We start from the raw sequence: 21,340 nt of genomic DNA, 5'->3' as shown, positions 1-21,340 counted from the left end.
TAACCCACACTCCAGCCCTGCTCCCGCCGGAGGGAGGCAGAAAGCCGGCCCTGTTAACAAGGTCGGGGCCGGACTGGGCCGAGAAGTGCAGGCTCGCCGGACAAGACTGGGAAACTGAGGCCAGGGAGGCCGCAGCCCGGACACAGTCCCCGGGGCGGGGCGGGAGAGGCCGGGCTCCGCCAGCGGCCCGGCCCGGCCCCAGGGCCTCCCGCCGCGCGCTCCCGCTCCCCGCGGAGGGGGCGCCCCGGGCGGCGGAGGCGGATGTGGGCGGGCGGCCGGGCGGGGCGGGCGCGGGGCGGGGAGAGGGCGGGCCGGCGGGGCCGAGCGCGGCGGGCGGGCGGCCGGCCCAGCGCAGCCGCGCAGCCAGCGCATCCCGAGGAGCAAGCCGGCGGCCGCGCACGAGCTCCGGGCCCGGCGGCGCGCGAGGCCCGCCTGAGCAGCGCCCGCCGCGGCCTCCAGCCCGGCCCCGGCCGGCCGGCCCGCGGGGATGCGGAGCAGCGGGCGCCGGAGGCCGCGGCCCGGCTAGGCCCGCGCTCTCGCCGGACGCGGCGCCCGGTGAGTCCCCGCCCGCCCGCCGCCCGCCGCCGGGGCCCGGATTTCCTCCCCGCGGCCGGGCCGCTTTGTTCGCGGCCGCCCGGGCCGGGGCGCGGGCCGCGCGCGGCCGGAATGGTGGCGCGGGAGCAGGAAGTGGCCGAGCGCGGCCTGGGCGGGGAGGGCGCGGGCCGGGCGGGCGGCTGGGTGGCGGGCCTCCGGCCCCGGCCTCCCGCATGACCTTGGGGAAGCGGCTCCTGCGGGCGAGGCCCGGGACGGGGCGGAGGGGTGCGGTCGTGCGCCGGGGGGCCGGGGCCGGGGGTCCGTGGCGGCCGAGGGCTCCCGGGGCACCCGGCCAGCAGGGGCCCGGCGCACACTGGGTGCTCGGGGGCCCGGGGAAAAGACTCGATCCGGCTCTCGTTCAAGTTTGTGGGTGGGCCCTTGGAAGGGACTGCATTTTCCCATGGACAAAAAGTTGTCCGTGGTGGCTGGGTGCCCAGGCCCTCCCACAAAGGACTGCAGCCTTCCTGGGCCCTGAGACTGGTCCCGGAGCTGGGTGGGTTCCGCAGTGCTGCCCACCCATCCCAGAGGCTGGGGCTCCTGGCCCAGGTTGGGAGGCTCCTGGGGCAGCTGGTGAACTTGGTGGGTGGGATTGGGTCCCGGCAGAGCTGGGGTTGTGGGCCTGTGCTCTGTGGCCGGCGGAGCCCCCTCCCCCCCACTCCCGACGTTCACCCCTGGCCCCCTCCCACCTTGCTCAGGCCACTCCTGGCTGCCCTGGACCTCTGCTCCAAGTGAAGAGTGGGGTGCCTTGGTGGGGCTTGGTCCCCTCCCCCCCAGCTGAACATCTAGTTCATAAACCGGTGTTCTGGATGCCAAGGGAGGGGGCCTTTCAAAGCAGAGATTGTTATTTTTTTGGAAGGTCGTGACTCGAACAGTCATAGCAGTAATTCAGCTTCGTGGTGAAGGCGCTGGCAGGACCGAAGCCGCGGAAGCAGAGGTGCCCTCCCAGTCGCCCGCCTGTCAGAGGGGCCCAGGCCCCGGCTCGGTGTACACCTCTCTGCACAGGCACATCGCCCTGTGTGTGCGCAGATATATTTTTACACGCGGGGCTCTCGACAGCTGTTTGGCCCTGTCAGCAGCAGACCCGCTTGGCCCCGTGGGGGTGGGGGCCCGGCCAGAGGTCTTTGAGTCCAGCCCTCTGCCTCCAGGCCACGCCCACTGGAGTGTCACCAGAGCCCCCTGTGCCTGCCAGGCCGGCTCTGAGCCCCATCGCTGGTGGTCCCTCCTCCGCTCTTCCTTGCCACGCCTGCCCGTGGGCCCACTGAGGGGGCCGGAGAGCGGTTTCCCTGTCCTTATATCAGGCGCAAAGCAGTGAGTGGGTCCCCCTGCCCTTCCAGGTTTAGCCCAGGATGAACAGTACACAGCGGCTTTCTCCAGGAGCCCAGTAAGGTGGGCTGTGGGAGATGCACATAGGAAGTGTGTATAGGAAGAGTGTATATGTACGTATATACCATGGCGGAGGTACTTAGGGGTCTCTGCCCAGCCTGAGGGTCCCAGAGAGGAGTCTTTTCAGACTTGCCTTCATGAGTGCCTGACTGGAACGGTAGCGGAGGACTGCTCGTGGGGAGAATGCTGTTTCCCAGGATGCCCGGAACTGGTGATGTGGGCACTGGGTTTTGAGGGGTGCCTAGGAGTTCGTCCAGCAGGGGAGCAGTGGGGTGGGCCACACAGGATCAATGGCCAAAGTGTCTGCTCACGAGGAGGCTGCTGGTGGGCCTCCGGAGGGCGGGTGCCGGGCCCCTGTGTTTGTACAGTCCCCCCTCCCCGATTAGTTGCCTCCTGAATGCTGTAATTATGGGTCTGTAACCACCCTGGACGGGGTGCTCCTCACAGACAGGACTCGTCTGAACCTCTCTTTGTCCCCAGTGCCCAGCGCCGAGCCTGGCAAAACCAGAGATGCCTGGTCCATGTTGGCTGAATGAATGAACCGGATTCAGGCCGGCGGGGGCGCTGAGGTTTAGGAGGGGCCTGGGGTGGGTGTGTGAGGGGTTTCGTGTCACCCTGGAGGGCTCCGGCTCGTCTGCAGCAGCCGCCTGCACGCCTGGCCCTGCCTTCTCCACGCTGGAACTCCTCTCCTTCCCGGTCTGGGGCAGAGAGGAGGCGGCCTGGGTTCTGCTCGGGAACCCCCGCCTCGGGGCAGGAGCACCATGGACGGGGAGACCTGGGTGCCCTCGCCAAGAGATTGGGGAGGGCAGGCGGTGTGGGCCGAAGCAGTCAGGGGGACTGCCTGGAAGAGAGGGCCTCCACTGGGTTGGCAGGTTAGGGAGGCTGGGATATACCACGGGGGGTCTTTTGGGGACAGGAGTCATTCGTACAGAGGTCAGGGGAGGTGGGGATGGTCAGAGAGGGGGACAGTGAGCTCTGAGGGCTTCGGGGTGCGGGAGGGGTGGTGGCAGGGGGGCTTACAGCCCGGGTGGGGGAGGGCAGGCCCGGCCTGGGGAGCCGTGTGAGTGACTTGGGATCTGGAGCCAGGGTGGGAAGGCCGTGTGGGGGGTGGCGGTGGCTTGAAGGCTAAGGGGGACAGGTCATGTGGGAGGGTGTGCCTGGGCTGAGACCCCGGGTGACAGGGGTCTCTTGGGCGCACCTGAAGCTCCGAGGAGTGTTCCTGGGCCCAGCTCCGCCTCATGCTTCCCTTTGCTTCTTCCAGAGGCTGTCGGCGGCCCGCTGGGTGCGGGGTGGACCCCGCTGAGAGGCGCGAGAGTGAGGTCTGGGCCGCGTAGGCCCACGGGAGCCACAGCAGCATGAACGACGTGGCCATCGTGAAGGAGGGCTGGCTCCACAAGCGAGGTCAGTTTCTGCGGGCCCGCCCGGCTGAGGGCCCTGAGCTGGGCCTGTGGCTCCTCGGGGGCTGGGGGCGGTCTGGGCTGTGGCTGCCGGACCTGCGGGGCCTCCCTGGACTCTGGGAGCAGCCCAGGGGCGGTTCCAGGGCCCAGCGTCCCCGAGGCCTGGGGAACACAAGGCCCGCAGGGCCTCCCGGGTGGGAACACACACCCCAGGCCGGTGTGCAGCCGCCTGGCCGAGGCTGCGGGCGGGGAGAACCACCCGCTTTCCTGGAAGGCAGCGAGGACTGGGGCCCATCCAAGGCCTGGCGCGCTGGCGGCCCAGGGCACTGCCTGAGGGCTCCTGAGGGCAGGGCAGGGCTGGCGGGCCTGGCCCAGGGCCAGTCTTGGCCGGGCTCTGGGCGGGAGGGGGCTCCGCACTGCCTGGGGCCCGGCGTGGGGCGGGCTTGCGCTGGTGCTGCCAGGCTGCCTGGCCTGCCCCCCGCCCAGCCTGCCCCCTGCTCGCCCATGTTCCCCTGTGCCCAGGGAGGGGCTCTCGGGAAGCCGGTGGGATGGAGCTTGGTCCCGGGCGCCTCACCTTGCAGCCCTGTCTGCCTCACTGCCTTCTGTCCTGGAGAGGCGGGAGAGGCGGCCGGGGGGCTGGACAGGCTTGGTGTCGAGGTGTCTGAGGCGTCCGGGCAGGTCATGTTCTCCTGCTCCAGGCCGGGGGTTGGCTAGTCACCACCCGCTCCCCCAGCTTCCCCTTCCTGCAGACCGGCTCCCTCCCAGAGCTCTGGCCACTCCACACTAGCTAGCCACTAGCCCCCCACCCCTCATGCACGCCCTCCGGGGATGCTGTCCCCTCCCCACCTCAGGACCCCACAGGCCGCTGGGAGGCGGACCTCGGCACAGGTGGGCACCTGGGGAGCCGCCCCGCAGAGCAGGCTGGGAAGCACAGGGGAGACGAGATGCTGGGCGCTGCAGGGGCGCGAAGCCGGGGGTCACGGATGTGGTTAGCATGAGCTTTCAGAGCTCACTCCAGCAGCGGCCGGGGGCACGGTGCTCGGCCTCTGGACGGAGGTGGGGCGGCTGCAGGGGCCTGTGGTCCGTGGCCAGCCCCTCCCCCGCCAGGGCTTCCTGCAGCGGCCGGCCGTCTGGGTCCCCCCCGCCAGCGCTGACCCTTTCCTGGTCCCCGCCCCCCCAGCCTGTGCCGCCCTGTCTCCTCACCTCGTCGCCCTCTTTGGGGTCAGGGCTGAGCCTGCCCTGGGTCCCTGTCCTGCCCTCTGCACCTGGCGGCAGCACAGACACATCCCGGGGTCCAGGGCCTCTGAATCCTTGGCAAGCGTTCGTCGACTGACCAGGGACTGACCTGGGAGGTGTCCGGGGTCAGGGCTGCCGGGGCCCTCGGCCCAGCTCCTGGGGGTCCACTGGCCAGCCCGGTTCGGGTAGAAGCGCCCCTCTGCTGCCTGGGTGAGAGAGGGCCCCTCAGGGTGTGTGCCTTCCGGAGGGGTGGGGGGTGTCCAGGCAGCGCCCCGTCACCGTGTCGGTCTCCACGGGCAAGTGCGTTGCGTCCTCAGGCCTTGGTGTCCCCGTCTGTACGGGGGCGGGGGGGGGGGGGGGAGCAGAGGGGGGCGGGCTCCCGGCCCCCGGGCGGAGCGCAGCCAGCCGCAGGCCTGACAGGTCCTGCGTCCGCACTGTCTCTGGCCCACGTGCCCACCGGGTGGCGTGTGGTGTGGCGGGGCGCTCTGGCCGCTGTGGCCCAGGAGGGGCCGTGCCACATAGGAGGTGCCCCGGGTCCATGCCCACAGCCCCCCCCAGTGCCCCCGGGGGACCCCTGTGTCACCACCGTCTTGTTCTCTACGTCCATGCGTCTTCCACAAATCTGTTCTCCCTCCAAGTACAGGCTCTTCCTGTGTGCTGCACTTTGGGGTGGAAGGGCAAAAGGGGCAGAGATCACGGCCGGGGTGGGGGATCAAGGATGACTCCGACCTGGGGCTGGAGGGCTGTGGCGGTGCAGTTTCTCAGGCCACGGGGGACTCGTGTTTCTGTCCCGGGGGGTTACCTCCTGGGGGTCCGCAGGCGGGCGGCTGTGTACGTCCAGCCCCTCAGAGTGGCTGGAAGGGGGCGCTGTCAGCCGCTCCTGTGTGCTCCCCCCGTCCCAGAAGCCCTGCCCTGTCCCCACCTCTCAGGACCGGCCGGAGGAGGATGCCGAGGCCCCCCGTGGGGCGGCTCTGTGGAGTGGGGGCCCGGGGCCGGGAGTGGCAGGGGGCTCCACCTTCCCCACCCCAGCCCGCCGCCAGGGGCCTGATTCTGAGTTGGGGGGCTCTGACTGTCCTCCAGCTCCTCACAGACCCCCGAGTGCCCCACGGTGCCTCTTGTTACGGAGGTCGGGGGGCTGCTGCGGGCCTGCGCCGCCCGCTGCGCTGTCTGCCCTGTGTCCAGCCCCGGGCCGGTGGGCAAAGGGCAGCGGCCCTTTAGGGACCAAGCAGAGAGCTGAGGAGTGGGTGGCCAGGGTCCGTGTAGGACAGACCCCTGGGCCTGGCTCCTTCCCCTGCCCTTCAGGGACTGCATCGCTGACAACGCGTGCTCTGGCCCAGAGCAGCCGAGCAGGCAGAGGAGAGCCCGCCTGGCGGCCAGCGTCCGTCCCTGCCCTGCAGCACCCAGGCGCGGCCTCCAGGCCTCTGCATCCCCAGGCGTCCCGGGGAGCATGCGGCCAAGCTGCTAGGGGCTGGGAAGGACGAAGGTTGGGCCAAGTGGGGCTGCAGGGACTGTGGGCGGGTCTCCTGAGAGACACCTGCACGTCCCGAGTACGAGTGGGTGTCCCAGAGGCAGGCCGACTTCCTGAGCAAAGTGGGATGCCCCAAGTGGTGGGCAGACACCCCCAGCCATGGTGGACACCCCGAGTGGCGGGCAGTTGCTTCTCAGCTCCAGCCACGGGTGCTGGGGAATGGTGGGCTCATTGTGGCTCACAAAGGCCACTTTGCAAAGATTGGGTCTTTTATGTGCATTGTCCTGAGTTCTCAAGGTGGACCGTTGAAAAAACAAGCCCTCCTCCAGGAGGCAGTCTGCCTGGACTTGGCCTGCAGTCCAGGAGGAGCCCCCACGCCACGGCCTGGCAGGCAGGGGCAGAGAGGCAGGTGGAGAGCCGGCCTGAGGGCACAGGGTTCCCTGCCCTTCCTGGGTCTGGCCCCCCACTCCCCCAGTGAGGTCCGCCTGGTGGGGCCCCGTGTTCCTCGGGCTCGGGGTGGGGGGGCTGGTCCCGGGGGCGCCTCAGGCCTGCCTCTGCCCCGACCCCAGCCCGTGGCTGGCCCGGACCTTCCCCTGGTCCAGGCCCTTGCCAGCTCACTGAGCTGCCTCAGGCTTCCTGGTGGGGAGTGGGCTTCTGGGCCGCACTGGCTCCTCCCCCGCCCCACCCCGGGCCTGGCTGGTTCCTGCTTCTGGCCCCCGCCCTGGGCTTCACCGGCTCCCTCCGCTGGCTCTGCACCGGAGAGAGGTGGGCCCACGTGCCGACAGCCTCCCGCCCACCGCAGGCCTGAGCTTCTCACGGGGCGGGGCTCTGAGGGTGCAGCCCAGCTCCCCTCGAGGAGGCCGCAGTTCTGCTGGCCAGAACTTGGGGCTCGTGAGACCCCCAGGGGAGGGGGACCGCTGCCTGTGCCACGCCCAGGCTGGAAAGCTGGCTGAGCTGGGCCCCCGGGCTCCGTGTCTCTGGCCCAGCCAGGCGCGTCCAGCTTCCCTCCGGGTCTCACCGCGGGGGCCGTGGCTTTGGCCCGGGTGGTCCCCTTGGGCCTCTCTGAGCAGACGGCCAACCCCAAGGGTGGGAGCCGGCGCCTGGGCGGGGCCGTTCCTGGAGGGCGCCCCCAGCCTGCGGGTGGTGACCCGGGCCGGGGAGTGTGGCTGAGGCTGAGGCTGAGGCCCGCGGGCCGGTGTGGGGCCGAGTTTCCTGTTTTGTGAGCGGGCTGAATTTTCCCTTCAAAACAAACAACAAAAGAGGAAGCTCGGGCGTCCTTGCGCTGGGGGTAAGGGGTCATCCCCGCCTCAGCCCCGGGTCCCTAGACTCAGACGCTGCCTCTGTCTGCTTCCTGGCCCTGCGCTGGCGAGCCGGGAGGGCCCTGGCCCCTGGGAGCACAGCGTGTGCCTCTACGGGGTCTGGAGGGCGTCCTGCCCACTGCAGTCCTCGGGGCAGCCTGGGCCGGGTCGCGTCAGGCCAGTTCCTAGAAGTGTGGTGGGGGTGCGGGCGTCCCCCCTGGCCGGGCTCACGGCCGGCAGCCGCCCCGGGAGCCTCGCGTGACTGCTCCCGCGGGGTGGGTGCCCTCGGTGTCTGCCCGTGCGCCTCCTCCCGGGCGGGCTCCCCCCGGACCTGGCCCCCAGCCGCTTGGCAGAGGGCCCCGGGCTCCGGCCCGCGTGCGCCCCGTGCGGCCACGCCTTCTCTGCCTTCCCGCCTGCGTCACGCGGCTCCCTAACCGTCAGAAATAACAGACTCCTGTCTCAGGAATGTTGGAGTTGATGGGGGCGCTGGTTACGTGTGCTGTTGCTCTTGCCAACCCTGGGGCCGTGGGCTGGGGTCCCTGGGGTGCTGGGTGTGCGCCCAGGGCTGAGCTCCCTGAATCCTGGGCTTTCCCCCGGGGCCCGCCTGCCCCGAGGCCTCAGCGGGGTCCCCACAGGGTCGGGGCCCCCACATGGGGCCGGTCTCTCAGAGGAGCCCTCTGGCCACGAGGACCTGCTGCTCTGCCCCGGGCTGCGGTGTTGGGTGCGTGGGGAACCTGAGTAGGGGCTCTGAGGAGCTTGGAGGGGACGGGGCTAGGGCGGGCGTGGCCAGGCGTGGGGAAGGTGCTGTCTGCTGACCACAAAGGGGGCGCATGCCCCAGCCCTGCCGCCACCCCCGGCTGGCCCACTGCGACGGGCTCCACGCTGGGGAGCGGTCGGGGACGGGCGGCCAGGCGGCAGGGGCCCCGACCCGCCCCCAGGTCCCTGACCCCTCTGCCATGTGGGCGGTGCTCTCGCCGGGGGGCGTTGGTGCTCAGAGCCCCTTGGCCGCAGGGAGGCTGGGCTTGCTTAGACGCCCCCTCTGAGCACCTGGGCCGGCGGGCCGGGGGCCGTGGGCACAGGGCGGGCCCAGCTGCCCCCCACCTGCCCCCTGGGAGCCATGCTTCCTGCCTGTTCACTCCCCTCTCCTGCCCCGGGGAGCCTGGCAGCTTCCTGGGTTTGGTTGGGTCCATCCTGGGCTCTTGGCTCAGAGGTGAGAGGTGTGTCCCTAGGGAAATGTTCTGGAAACCCAGCACGTGCGTGCATGTGATTGGGTGGCCCTGCCCGAGGGCCGGGCCTGTGACCCACCGGCCAGCAGCTGAAGGAGGAAGCTGTGGAGTGACAGGCCCGTGGGCTGCCCTGCCCCCTCCCGTCCCGAAAGCATAGGCCCCCAGACGCCCCTGTGGCCGTTCGGTGGGTGACGTGGGTGAGGGTTGTCGGGCCGCTGGGGGACAGGGAGACGAGAGGCGGGGCTGTGGGCTGGGCAGGGGGCGCCGTGTCCCGGGCAGAGGCCCCGGGACGGAGCCAGGGTGGTGGGGGCTCAGGGCGGGCCGGGGTCAGGGCAGCCACTTTCTCTGGCCGGTGCAGTGGGTGACGTGTGGTGCCTAGGGCGGAGGCGGGGTTTTCGGAGAGGGTGGCCAGGCGGGTGAGTCCAGGCCGGGCGGGCGTGCAGGCGGGGCAGGGGTGGGTCATGGTTGGCGAGAGACCCCGAGGCTGGCACTGCCCTGGGGCAGCGGGAGGCGGGAAGGCAGCTCCCAGGGCCTTCTTCTCTGTCTCGGTGTGGGGGGCCCAGCGTGCCCCCTGACGGCACCCCTGTCTCCCATCCCGCCTCCCCGCGTTCCTCTGCAGTCCATGCGCCTTGGGCCCTGCCCGCTCAATGTCAGAACCAGAGACCTCACGGCGTCTCAGCGTCCAGGAGCGGGCCCGGCCCGGCAGCGGGACCTTGACTCTGGCCCCAAGCTGCCTCTCTGTGACTTCGAGAGCCCTTGTCTTGGGCCTCGGATTCCCTTGGGAGCGGCTGGTCATGGGGCTCCCCCTTCTCTGCCTGTGGGCCGCCAGGGAAGGCTCAGGGCCCATGTGGGGGCGCGCCCTTCCCCCCCATCGCCTCCGCTGGGCTGGGGCTGGACACCCGTCCTCTCCGCTCCTCCGAACTGCCCATTCTGCCCCCAGGAGGACCTCGTGAGCGCCGCATCCCCAGGAGCAAGGAGCCGGCGGTGTGGTTTGCGCGGCAGCCCCAGGCCCCGCTGGGGTGGGCTGCGCCCCCGCCCTGGCACCGGCCCTCAGCGTGTGCTGACCGTCCGTGGCTGGGTGTTCTGCTGGGGGGACGGGACCTGCGGATGTGGGGACGTGACCGGGTGCGGGCCGGGCTGGCTGGTACGCGGTAGCTGTCACTGGCCGATGGGTGTGGGGCGGGGGCACTGTGCGGGGGCCGCAGTCAGCTGGTGCCTGCTCCCTGGGCCTGCTGGGGCTCGCTCCGCTCTGGCGGAACAGCACGATGCCGCCTGGCCCCCTGCCAGCCGCCGCCTGCCACCCACCACTGCCATGGCAGCACGTTCATCCAGCAGTCTCCCAAGAGCTGGGGACTCAGGACCGCTCGGGGGCTCAGGCCCATGTGGGGGGCTTGGGGTGGGGCTCAAAGTGGCCGAGACCCCCGGCGGGGGAGGTTGTACCTGCAGCTGGCCTGGGTACTGGGAGGCTGCGCGCTGCGTCCCCGCGGCCCACAGCTCGGGTCTCGGCCTCTGGGTCTCCTGCCCGGGCACCCTGATCCACAGCGCTCTGGGACTCACACTGGGAGACGTGCTGGGGGATGTGGGGGGCTGGCCGTCAGCTTGCGTCCGTCCTGTCCCTGAGCCGGTCCCCGGCCCGGCTATGGGAGGCCAGCGATGCTGGAGAGGAAACCCCCCTTCCTTGGGGGTCCTGTAGCTGGGGGATGAGCTGGCGTGGTGGAAGGTCCCCCTTGGCAGACCTTACTTGGGGACACTGGGAGGCCCTGGGCAGGCAGGAGAGAAGGGGGCCCTGCCCTGGGCTTCCCCGTCTGTCCCCAGCACAGGCTGCGTGCGTCTGTCCTGCTGTCCCCTCAACCGTCGGCGGCCCCCAAGTGTCACGGCCAAGAGGACAGCGCGCCGTGGCCAGGCCCTGGGCCAGCGGCCCACCGCGTCCTGTCTGTGCCGAGCTCATTCAGATGCAGGTCGCAGCTGGCGGCCCCCGAGTGACCGCCTGGCTGGACGTCTGCAGGCGGGAGCGTCCCAGAGACTGTAGAACGGGGTCTGTGTGTCTCCGAGCCTCGGCCCTGGCCTCCCCCCGCCATCCCCGCGCTGCAGCAGGGCTCCTGCCCCTGCTCCGGGGGTCTGTGTGCCCGCTGCTGGGGGCCCGAGGCGGGTGCGGGGAGAGGTCGCCTCCTCCTCCAGCTGTCGCCTCCACTGTGGGCTGCCTGGCCCCCCGCTGCCCACCCCAGCCCTGCCCTGGTCGGGTCCCAGAGCCCACGCGGCCCTGGCGGTGGGCTTGTGGGGGAAGAGTGGGCAGGGGGTGGCGGGGCCCACGGTTGGGGGCGCGGCGGGGTCTGAGGCCCAGGCTGGGGCATGGGGCATCCTGCCGGCGGCCCGCATGGGGCGCGGCGCTGGGGGCCCACGCTGGGCGCGGTGGGGGCGGCAGCATTTGGTGAATGAAGATGGATCTGAGGGCTGCTCGGATGCGGCGCACATCGCTCTCCCCGCGCACTTAGCGTCCCGGGGAGCGGCAGCTGGCGGGACGGGAGGCTCTCCATCAGGGGCCGACAGCTCCAGACTGGCACGCAGGCGGGTGGGGCGGGCGGCAGGCGGGTGGTGGGCGGCCCCCAGCCAGCTCGGCACCCCCCCGCCCTCCTCCCCCATTGCTGGCACAGGCTGTCGAGGGGGCCCCAGCCCTGGGACAGGAAGCACCGTGCCGGCCACCTTCCCTGGGGTTTGGGTCTCAGGACTGGGTGGGTACCCTGCTAAATGCTGCCGGGGTGGGGGCAGGTCACCGGCCACCTCCTGGGCCCTCCCAGGTGGGTCAGCAGTGTCTGGGTCTGGAAGAGACCCCTACCTATGATCCCTGGAGGAGGGCAGGGAGCAGCTGCAAGGCCCTCGCATGCCCCAGAGGCCTTGGGTGGGGGTGGGCCGGGGCGGAGGAGCTGGCGAGGGGAGGGGGTCTGGGTCCTGCCCGGCCTCCAGGTGGCCGCGTCCAGGAAAGCCTGGCCCCCTCCCCTCCACCACCCGGTGGCCCTCTGCCAACGTGGGCGCCTAATTAGTAAGTTCTCTGCTGTCGTTCAAACTCCTTGCTCGGCAAAATGGAAATGAAACGTTTTTTCTGGGTGTCAGTATGAAAAATGGCAGTCGCTGGGACGTCACAGAGGACATCTGCTCTGGTTCTCTGGCACGAGCGCCCGTGTACGGCTGATGCTGCAGAACTTGGGGAGAAACTTTCCTAGGGACCTGGGTGACCTGTGGGTGGGACGCAGGGCCTTCCGGGCCTAGCTTCACGACAGCACGCTGGGCCCCCCGGATGGCAGGAGGGTCATCACACGGGCAGGGGCTTCTGCTCCGAGTGCCCACCCTGGGGGCCTGCTGAGGGTGGGCTCGCGTCTGCCAGGCAAGCCCGGGTGTGGTGCCGGCCACTCGGCGCTGGACGCCAGACTCCTGGAGGGCCCTTAGGACTAGGCCGGCCTCCATCAGGTCCAGGCGCCCACCTGAACCCCTTTCCAACACAGGCCAGGGTGGGCTCTCCATCAGAGGTGGGCGCTCTCCCACAGCAAGCCCTGCCCTCCTGGCCTGCCCTCCACCCTCGGGTATCGGGGTCCATGCCTGGCCTGGCCCTCAACCCCAGGGACGAGGGTGTGCGGGCCCCGTGGCCCAGCCTCATGCACGCCTGCCGCATCCACAGGTGAGTACATCAAGACCTGGAGGCCGCGTTACTTCCTCCTAAAGAACGATGGCACCTTCATCGGCTACAAGGAGCGGCCGCAGGACCTGGAGCAGCGAGAGTCGCCCCTCAACAACTTCTCCGTGGCCCGTAAGTGCGTGGCCGCCGGGGGCAGGGGTCCTCACGCGCCTGCAGCCCCTCGTGGGCCCCCCCAGCCTCGGCGTCTGGGCCGCCAGCCCTAGGGAACCGATAGTGGCCGGTTTTGGCTGCGGGGGTCTCTGAGCCGACGCCCGGGGCTTGTTGGGGGCGGAGTGCTCCCCACCCACCCCAGAGGCGCAACGGGCCTCCTAGGGCTTCTCCCCAAGGCCCGGACCTGAGGCAGGCCGGTGCGCACCAGCTTCGGGGACCTCTGCCAGCCAGGCACAGGTTCTCAGAGGCCCCAGCCCCGTGTGGGCATGTGTGCCCACCTCAGCGGGGTGCGGGCTGGGTGGGTGCGGCACTGCTGGCCTGGTGGCCAAGGGACGGGCACGTTTTCTAAAGCAAGTGCTACCGTGGCCTTGTGTACCTGCAGGGGGAGGGCAGGTATGACCCCACCTGTGGTGGGGACCCAGGCGTGAGGGTGGGTGGCCAGGCAGGGCCTCCAGCTCAGGGTGCTGTGCCCAGGGCTGGCCCGGGACACAGGCCTGGTGGGTGAGTGAGTGATGACTTGTTAACTGGCAGACCCGGGGCCCACCCACCTGCTGTTGGGGCGCAGAGCACGGTCCCGGTCCCACCCCTGGCTCCCTTGTAAGCCCCCCACACTCCGGCTGGCTCCGCCCTCCCTGCTGGGAGCCCGGGGTCCGCCAGCTCCCCCACCATGCATCAGACCGGGGTTCTGGTGCAGGATGGGGGGGCGTGTAGCACCGTGGCCCATGCCCCAGCCTCTGCGCCTGCAGATCCCCAGGTGGGGGCCAGCCTGGTCCCTTGGTTGTCCTGCCCCCCCCCTGCCGCCCTGCCCTCCGCTGCTGTACCTGGCCCCGTCCGCGCTGCAGGGGAGGCCTGGCCGACACACCCCACCCCAGGGCTTCCAGTGGGGGAAGCAGAGGCCCTGCCTCCGACGAGGCCCTGGCTGGGGGCTCCTGGGGTGCTTTACCAGGGCCTGGCTCCCCTGAGCCCTGAACCCTCCTCACAGGCCCCTCAGGCTTCAGCAAAGCAGGTAGAACAGCGGCGGGGGAGCGTGCGGGGAGGAGGCAGATACCCGTCCTGGCAGCCCCGTGGCCACGCGTCTGGGCTCCCCACGGGGCCCCCTGGGCTGGGCTGGGGGCTTCCGGCCTGGAAAGGATGCTCCAAGGGGCGGCTGCCACCTCATGGGGGAGAAGGTCCCTCGGGAATGTTCCCCGACCCCAGCGCAGGGGAGTGTGGGGGCCATCGGGATACACAGGGGAGGTGGGCACCACCCAGAGGGGCTTCCAGCAGCAGGTGGGGCAGGGGCCTTGAGCCAGGCCTTAGGCCAGCAGGAGCAGGAGCTCTGGAGCAGAACCGAGAGGGAGGGGCTGGGCGGCTCTGCAGGGGCCTCTGCAGCAGGGGCTGTTCACTTGGGAGGGATTCCCGGGGTGGGGGGTGAGAAGTCAGGCCCTGGATGGGTCAGCCGCCTGGGTCCTGGGGACTCCTGGTGGTCTCTGATGGGCTGAGTGAGCTGGAGGCGGGGTGTGCGGACCCAGCAGGCTGCCGCACAGGTTTTCCTCCCTCTCCTGCCCCGGGCAGACGTGGGCCCCCAGCACCCTCCCCCCAACCCCCCGCCCTGGTCCCCAGCCTGGCAGACTGTTCCTTGCTTCCTTGCACTCGGCTGAGCCTGGCGGGGCCCCTCGCGGTTGCCAGGGCCTAGACACTGGAATGTCGGAGGCCCCTGCGCTGGCCCCAGGCCCCCTCCTGCCTCGCACAGGCCGGGCTGGAACCCAGCCCCTCTCTGGGCCCCGGGCACACCCACAGCTCCTTTGCTGCAGGTGTGAGTGCGTTTGGGGCACACGTGCTCCAGATGTTCGTGCGCTCCCAGGCCCGCCAGCCTCTTTCTGCCTCTGCGTGCATGCGGGGGTCCAGGCAGCAGTGTGGGGAGGCTGCAGCCCAGGTGGCCTCTGGGGTGGGCAGGCAGCCGCTCCAGAGGGTGAGTCATTACGAGCCTCCGTCCCTGGCCTAGCCCTGCACTGAGACGGGGCGGAGAGCCCGCTGGTCCTCTTGTGGCTGGGAAAGCAGTGGGACGTTCCTGCTCGGGAAGCTGGGGAGCTGCTCTCCCATGAGGCCTCCTCCCCGCTGGCCCGTCCTCAGGCCCCCAAGGCCCCCCACCCTCCTCCTGGTTGAGGGCCACGTCCTGGGCAGCTGGGGAGCTCAGAGACCAAAGGACAGACCATGCAGATGTATCCGCCCAGCCACAGACACCCTCTCGGGGGCACCGCCTAGCTCTCAGCAGGGTCCCAGCTGGAAGGGGTGCTTTGGCCCCCTTGTACGGGGAGGGAGACTGAGGCTTGGAGAGGTCTGGCCTGCGGCGGGTGGGCCAGGACGCTGTGCAGACAGGTGCCTCCTGCCCCTAGAATGCCAGCTGATGAAGACAGAGCGGCCGCGGCCCAACACCTTCATTATCCGCTGCCTGCAGTGGACCACAGTCATCGAGCGCACGTTCCACGTGGAGACTCCCGAGGAGCGGTAGGAGTGTGGGCGCGGCGCCGGGGAGGCCCCGGGCCCCGGGCAGAGCTGGGGGCCTCACCTGAGCCTCCCACAGGGAGGAGTGGACCACCGCCATCCAGACGGTGGCCGACGGGCTCAAGAGGCAGGAGGAGGAGACGATGGACTTCCGGTCGGGCTCGCCCGGCGAGAGCTCGGGGGCCGAGGAGATGGAGGTGTCGCTGGCCAAGCCCAAGCACCGCGTGGTGAGCCCCAGCCCTGCCCGGGGCCCTGCGGTCACAGCCCCCCACACCCGTCCCAGCCTCTGCACGGGAGCAGGGGAGAAACGCTGGGTGCAGGAAGGCCTGGGTACTGTTAGCCTGTCCCCCAGGCCCCAGGGTTCCCAGTCGGGGCACACAGCTCTGCAATCTCCCTTGAGCCCTGGACTCCCAAGGATCCCCCCCGCCCCACTGCCCCAGCCTCACTGTGCTCGGCCCCAAGGCTGCCCGCGGAGGCCGCAGCCCCCCTTGGCACTGTTGGGCCGCCAGCAGTCGCCGTGCTGCCCCCTGACCCTGGTGCCTGCACGCTGCCCTCAGACCATGAATGAGTTTGAGTACCTGAAGCTGCTGGGCAAAGGCACCTTTGGGAAGGTGATCCTCGTGAAGGAGAAGGCCACAGGCCGCTACTATGCCATGAAGATCCTGAAGAAGGAGGTCATCGTGGCTAAGGTAGGGGTTGGGGCTGGGGGTGAGGGGCCAGGCGGGGCTGGGCAGGCGGCTCAGCAAGGCCTGTCTTCCAGGACGAGGTGGCCCACACGCTCACGGAGAACCGCGTTCTCCAGAACTCCCGGCACCCGTTCCTGACGGTGAGTGCCCCCCCCCGTGCCCCTGGGCCCCGGGGGGAGGGGGGAGCGGCTGGTGTGGACTCGCAGCGCTGGGAACCCCAGCCCATGCTCCCTGCCAGCCCGGCAGGCTCAGGGCTTGGCCGATGGTGGGCGGGCCTGCGGGAGGGGCAGACAGTGGTGCTAGGTGCGGGGCGCGGGTGCACAGAGTGGGCAGGGGCTCCAGCTTCTGTCCTACTAAGACCCTGGGAGGCCGCACTCCCCATGCCCACCCTTCTGCACGGCCTTCCTGTGCTTCCCCTGGGAGGCTCACGGCAGGCAGACCCTGTCCTGGGGGAACTCGGCCCAGGAGGGATGTATGGAAAACCCCCAGCCCTCACCAGGCCTGGCTGGCTGTGCTCCCAGGTCAGCGGTCAGGCAACCAGGCCAGCCCCCGGGGTCTCATCCGCTGGACCACTGTGCTCAGCACAGGGGAGGGAGCTGAGGAGCGGTCGGACGGCTGCTGCTTAGAAGCGTTAGGCTAGGCATTAAGAGCAGGCATTGTGTTTGTCCCAGACTTACTCATGAGCGTGGCTTTGCCTCATCCGCTTCATTTTCCCCTTCCCCTCTGTCTTGCCAGAGGATTGTGAGAAAAAGGCCGGGCTTTGTCACACCCTTCACCCTCCATTGGGTTGAGTACTGGCCACCTCAAGTCCTGCAGAGATCCGGACTTGCCCTCCCTCCGGATGCCCGCTGGCTCTCCCTGGGGTTGGGGGGTGGAGCAGAGCATGGGGGAGTCTCCCGTCTGCATCTTCATGAGCCAGCGGGCCATCCCATCAGAAGCCTTTCTTTTGAAGTGAGGCAGCCTGTGGTTTGACGCATGAGAGCAGTGGGTTGTGTCCTGCTGGGGGATCTCCACGTGGTCACTGGACCTGCAGCTGCTGGTCCCCAGCCGTGGCCTCTGGGGCAGCTGGGGGGTCCCCCACTCCACAGGGCAGACGCCCTGCCCAGCCAGGGGCCGGCTTCCAGCTCTGCTTCTCTTGCAGGCCCTGAAGTACTCCTTCCAGACCCACGACCGCCTGTGCTTCGTCATGGAGTACGCCAACGGGGGCGAGGTAGGGCCCTGCCCCGGGGCGGCCCTCTCTGAGCCCCGGGTGTTCCGGGGACCACCCTCCCCACTCCCCGTCAGGTTAGGGCCTCCGCCCCGCGGCCCTGGCTGAGGTTGCTGGCCCCACTCAGGCTTCTCGTCCCGCAGCTCTTCTTCCACCTGTCCCGGGAGCGGGTGTTTCCTGAGGACCGGGCCCGCTTCTACGGCGCGGAGATCGTGTCGGCCCTGGATTACCTGCACTCGGAGAAGAACGTGGTGTACAGGGACCTCAAGGTGGGCGGGGCTTGGGAAGTGAGTCTGGGCGGGGCCGGGGTGGGGGCGGGGCTTGGGTAGCGAGGTGGGGGCGGGGGCCGGGGCCTGGGTGTGGGGAGGCGAACTGGGGCGGGGCCAGGGAGCACGGCAGGGAGTGGAGGGGGAGGGGAGTCAGGGCGGGGCTGGGGAAGGGGGAGGGGAGCGGAGGCGGGGCGCCGGGTGGCCGGGAGGCGGGCTGAGCTGGGGGCCCACTTCCGCAGCTGGAGAACCTCATGCTGGACAAGGACGGGCACATCAAGATCACCGACTTTGGACTGTGCAAGGAGGGCATCAAGGACGGCGCCACCATGAAGACTTTCTGCGGGACCCCTGAGTACCTGGCCCCTGAGGTGCGCACTGCCGCGCCCTAGTCCCCGGGTCCCGCCTGTCCCCACTCCCGCCCCCAGGCCCTCATGTCTCCTGTGCCCTCTGAGCCCGTGCCCTGCACCCCCAGGTGCTGGAGGACAACGACTACGGCCGGGCGGTGGACTGGTGGGGGCTGGGCGTGGTCATGTACGAGATGATGTGCGGCCGCCTGCCCTTCTACAACCAGGACCACGAGAAGCTCTTCGAGCTCATCCTCATGGAGGAGATCCGCTTCCCCCGCACACTCAGCCCGGAGGCCAAGTCCCTGCTCTCGGGGCTTCTCAAGAAGGACCCCAAGCAGCGGTGAGCCCCGCCCGAGCCGCCCTCCAGCTGCCTGTCCCCCAACACCCCCAGGAAATGCCCAGCCAGCTTTGCTGGTGGCCATGTGTGACGTCCTCGGCCTGGGCTGGCCCAGGCAGGGCGGCCCCTCATACCTGGTCAGGAAGACCCCGCCCGGCTAGTACCTCCTGCCCACCTAGCACCCTGCACCTGCTGGACTTTGCCATGGAAGGGGCTGCTCTTGTTATTTGCTGCCTGGCAGCCAGCCTCAGCCTGAGCCCTGGGCCCGGCAGGCACGACCAGTCACCTTGGCCTCCGTTTCCCCCTCAGGCTTGGTGGGGGCTCTGAGGACGCCAAGGAGATCATGCAGCACCGATTCTTCGCCAGCATCGTGTGGCAGGATGTGTACGAGAAGAAGGTGTGTGGGGCTGCGCCCCAGCCAGCTCGCCTGCTCACCTGCACCTGCTCACACCTGCTGACCCCCACCTGCTCACACCCACTCATATCTGCCCACACCCCCATCCACATGAGGCTTTCGAGGATTGCGGCAGCATGCTTCCTGCACACGTGGTTCTCTGCTTTTTGCTCTCTGCGGGACCCAGGAGCTCCAGGCCCTGGCCTGTGCTGGCTGCGTGGCTCACAGACCCAGGAAGGTGGTCCCTAGGCATGCTAGGTGTCTCTCCTCAAGCCCACTTCCACCCTGTTGGCAGCACACCCTTCCTCTGCAGGCTACACGCAGCCAGCTGAACCTCTGTCCCTGAAACGGGGCTTCCCGACCCTGCCCCTTTCCAGCCGGTCCTGCCTCCTGAGGGCTCTGGTGCCAACCCTGACCCAAGACCCAGCGTGCTAGTTGCTACTAGTTCCCAGGCAGTCCTGACCCAGGACCAGGGTGGAGCACACGGGGGTCCTTGCTCCCTCCCATGAGCCTGGCCCTTTTAAGTTGCCCTCGAATTCTGTGTCATGGTGGGTCCCCTGCAGCTGGACGCTGCCTGGCCACTCTGATGCCCGGGGCCAAGAGTGAGGTGGGTGGCCCCGCAGATGGTCCCTGAAGGGTGAGGTCCCCCAGGGCACCCAGGCAGGGGAAAGCCCGGCCACAGGCTTGTCTCCTGGGTGGGGAGGTGTGTCCAGGTCCAGGTGTGCCGGGCAGTGTGGAGCAAGGCTGGTAACCTGCCCCCCACTTCTGCAGCTCAGCCCGCCCTTCAAGCCTCAGGTCACATCTGAGACGGACACCAGGTATTTTGACGAGGAGTTCACGGCCCAGATGATCACCATCACGCCACCTGACCAAGGTGAGGGTGGCTCTCCCTGCCGACCCCTCCTCTCGAGGCAACAGAAGTCTGTTCAGCGTTTCATTGGGCGGCTCCCTCTGCAGGGTGGGCGCCAGGGCCGCAGTGCCCCGGTCCCGGGATCGTGGGGGTGGGGTCACTGAGGCTGGTTGTGGAGTCTGGGAGGGGAGCCCTCGGGGCCTGCCTCAGTTTCCCCAGTGTCTGGGAGCTGAGCTGCCCCTTCTGTCCACAGACGACAGCATGGAGGGGCTGGACAGTGAGCGGAGGCCCCACTTCCCCCAGTTCTCCTACTCGGCCAGCGGCACGGCCTGAGGGGCCTGCCCGGCCGAGCTCAGGACACCGCCTCGGGCAGCCACGTGCTCCAGACGACGCTTCGGAGGATTGGGAGGAAGCCTCACATGGAGGATCTGTATTTAATGTTTTTTATTTCTGGATGTGTTTGGATGGAACCACAGCCACCCTCCAACACGGATGGGGAGGTGCCCCATGCTGTGGGCAGGGCCGCCCGCACTGGGGGCAGAGTGCCCCTGGCTGGCCAGCTCTGGAGGAAGACGTCCTGCGGTTTCTCTTAATTTATTCATCCAGTTCTCCAGACGCGGCCTCGGCCTTCGGAACAATTAGATTCCTGTAGGAAAACGAGGACTTCTGCAGCCGCGTGCACATGGGTCGCCGTGGGCCCTGCGTGTGGCCCCTCTGTCCATCCGTCCGGCCAGCTGTCCCTGGCTGCCTGTCTCCCCCAGCCCCACAGCCCTGGAAGCTGTCTGACTGTGGGGTGCTGGCCCAGCCCCCTTCTCGCTCCGGGAGGGGCTGAGTGGAGGCTGCAGGAGGGCGGCCCCCAGGATCGGGCCGGCTGGGGCTCTGGCGAGATAGAGGGGCCGGGTGCCACCTGTTGCTGTCTGTGCGTCCTGGGGTTTCTGATCTCAGGAGAAAGCCCTCCCTGCGCCCCTTTCCCACTGGGACCGTCTTCCCGATGGCTCCCCTGGTAGCACTTGTCCTTCTAGAAGCTTCACTCCCGCTGTCGCCCCGGCCCCGCCTGACCCCCTCTGCAGGGGCCATCGCTGCACCCAGTACGCCTCCCGGCCAGACGCTGCGCTGCACCAAGGCGTTTTTTTATACTCAACTTTAGTATTTTTACTATTATGAGACTTTCCCTCCAAATTCTTCAATAAAAATTGCTTTTCGACTCTGTGGCTCATTTCGCTGGGTGGCTGGCCCCCTCGCAGGGCAGACCTGGCCTTCCTGCGCCCAAGGCATCCTGCCTGGAGGCCCGGGGACGACTCACGAGGGAAGGTGTCCCCCACCCGCCTCTGGCAGGATTCACTGGGGGGTCGGGCGGAATGCCTTGGCTGCCTCTGTGCCCACGGCTTCACCCCAGCCCCACACCTCAAGCAGGCCACCCAGACTGCACAGCTGTCTGCGCAGCAGCACCACCCATACAGCAGAGCTGACCATCAGGATGGACCGAGACCTTGCAGGGCCTACTGCTGGCTAGGACAGACACTCCAGCCACCGCCAGGCCCTGGCACCCGAGAGGCCCAGAGGACAGCCTGCCGGGGGTCACACGGCAAGCCTGGGACAGCTGGGAGGGGGCCCAGGGTGTCCCAAGCGGCCCAGCGGGACGAGTCTCGGGTGCCACCTGGTGGGCGCAGAGAGAAGCTGGCCGCGCCGCGCCGGCCTCCGGGCGGGACCATCCGGCACCTGCGGGGAGGGGCGGGACCTCGGCTCTCCCCTCTAGTGGACTCCGCCCTGAAGGTGTGGGCTGCACGTCCACGGGGGCTGGCGCCTGGGCCTGGGGATGGGGTCGCAGCCGTCTCCTCCAGGCTCCGGGGCAGGTGGCCCTGGCAAGGCATTCCTTGGGGTGGGGGGGCTGCCCGCTTGTGCTGGATGGGGTGCCTGAGAGGAGTGTGGGGGTGCTGGAGGTCAGTCCAGGCCTGGGGGTGCCTCTGCTGCTGCTGCTAAGTCGTTTCAGTCATGTCCGACTCTGCGCGACCCCAGAGTCGGCAGCCCACCAGGCTCCGCCATCCCTGGGATTCTCCAGGCAAGAACACTGGAGTGGGTTGCCATTTCCTCCTCCAATGCATGAGAGTGAAAAGTGAAAGTGAAGTCGCTCAGTCATGTCTGACTTCTTCATGACCCCATGGACTGCAGCCTACCAGGCTCCTCCGTCCAGGGGATTTTCCAAGCAAGAGTACTGGAGTGCGTTGCCATTGCCTTCTCCTGGGGGTGTCTCTGGAGCCGCCCAGTTCTCTGGGGGTTCCTTAGGGCCCAGTTCTGACAGGCTGTCAGCTATTTCACTCTAGTATGC

General features: G+C 69.2%; 1 protein-coding gene across 2 annotated transcripts; it reads left to right on the top strand.

Moving 5' to 3' along the window:
- Positions 1–454: 454 nt before the first annotated feature.
- On the top strand, positions 455–20,218 carry AKT1 (AKT serine/threonine kinase 1). 2 transcript variants are annotated; one of them, XM_061159542.1, is made up of 14 exons: positions 455–555; positions 3,239–3,378; positions 12,273–12,401; positions 14,816–14,927; positions 15,004–15,151; positions 15,482–15,613; positions 15,685–15,750; positions 16,752–16,820; positions 16,961–17,086; positions 17,326–17,454; positions 17,559–17,773; positions 18,080–18,167; positions 18,936–19,038; positions 19,268–20,218. In XM_061159542.1, the coding sequence occupies exons 2-14, from the start codon at positions 3,333–3,335 to the stop codon at positions 19,345–19,347; spliced, it is 1,443 nt and encodes a 480-aa protein (XP_061015525.1). In that variant the 5' UTR covers positions 455–555; positions 3,239–3,332; the 3' UTR covers positions 19,348–20,218. The 2 variants fall into 2 exon arrangements, with proteins under 2 accessions (XP_061015525.1, XP_061015526.1); XM_061159543.1 differs by lacking the exon at positions 455–555 and adding an exon at positions 2,343–2,546.
- Positions 20,219–21,340: the final 1,122 nt, after the last annotated feature.

Source organism: Dama dama, chromosome 13 (assembly GCF_033118175.1).
Source record: "Dama dama isolate Ldn47 chromosome 13, ASM3311817v1, whole genome shotgun sequence".
Lineage (NCBI taxonomy): Eukaryota > Metazoa > Chordata > Mammalia > Artiodactyla > Cervidae > Dama > Dama dama.
The sequence above is the reverse complement of the archived record's forward strand: the minus strand, read 5'-3'. Positions and strand labels throughout refer to the sequence as shown.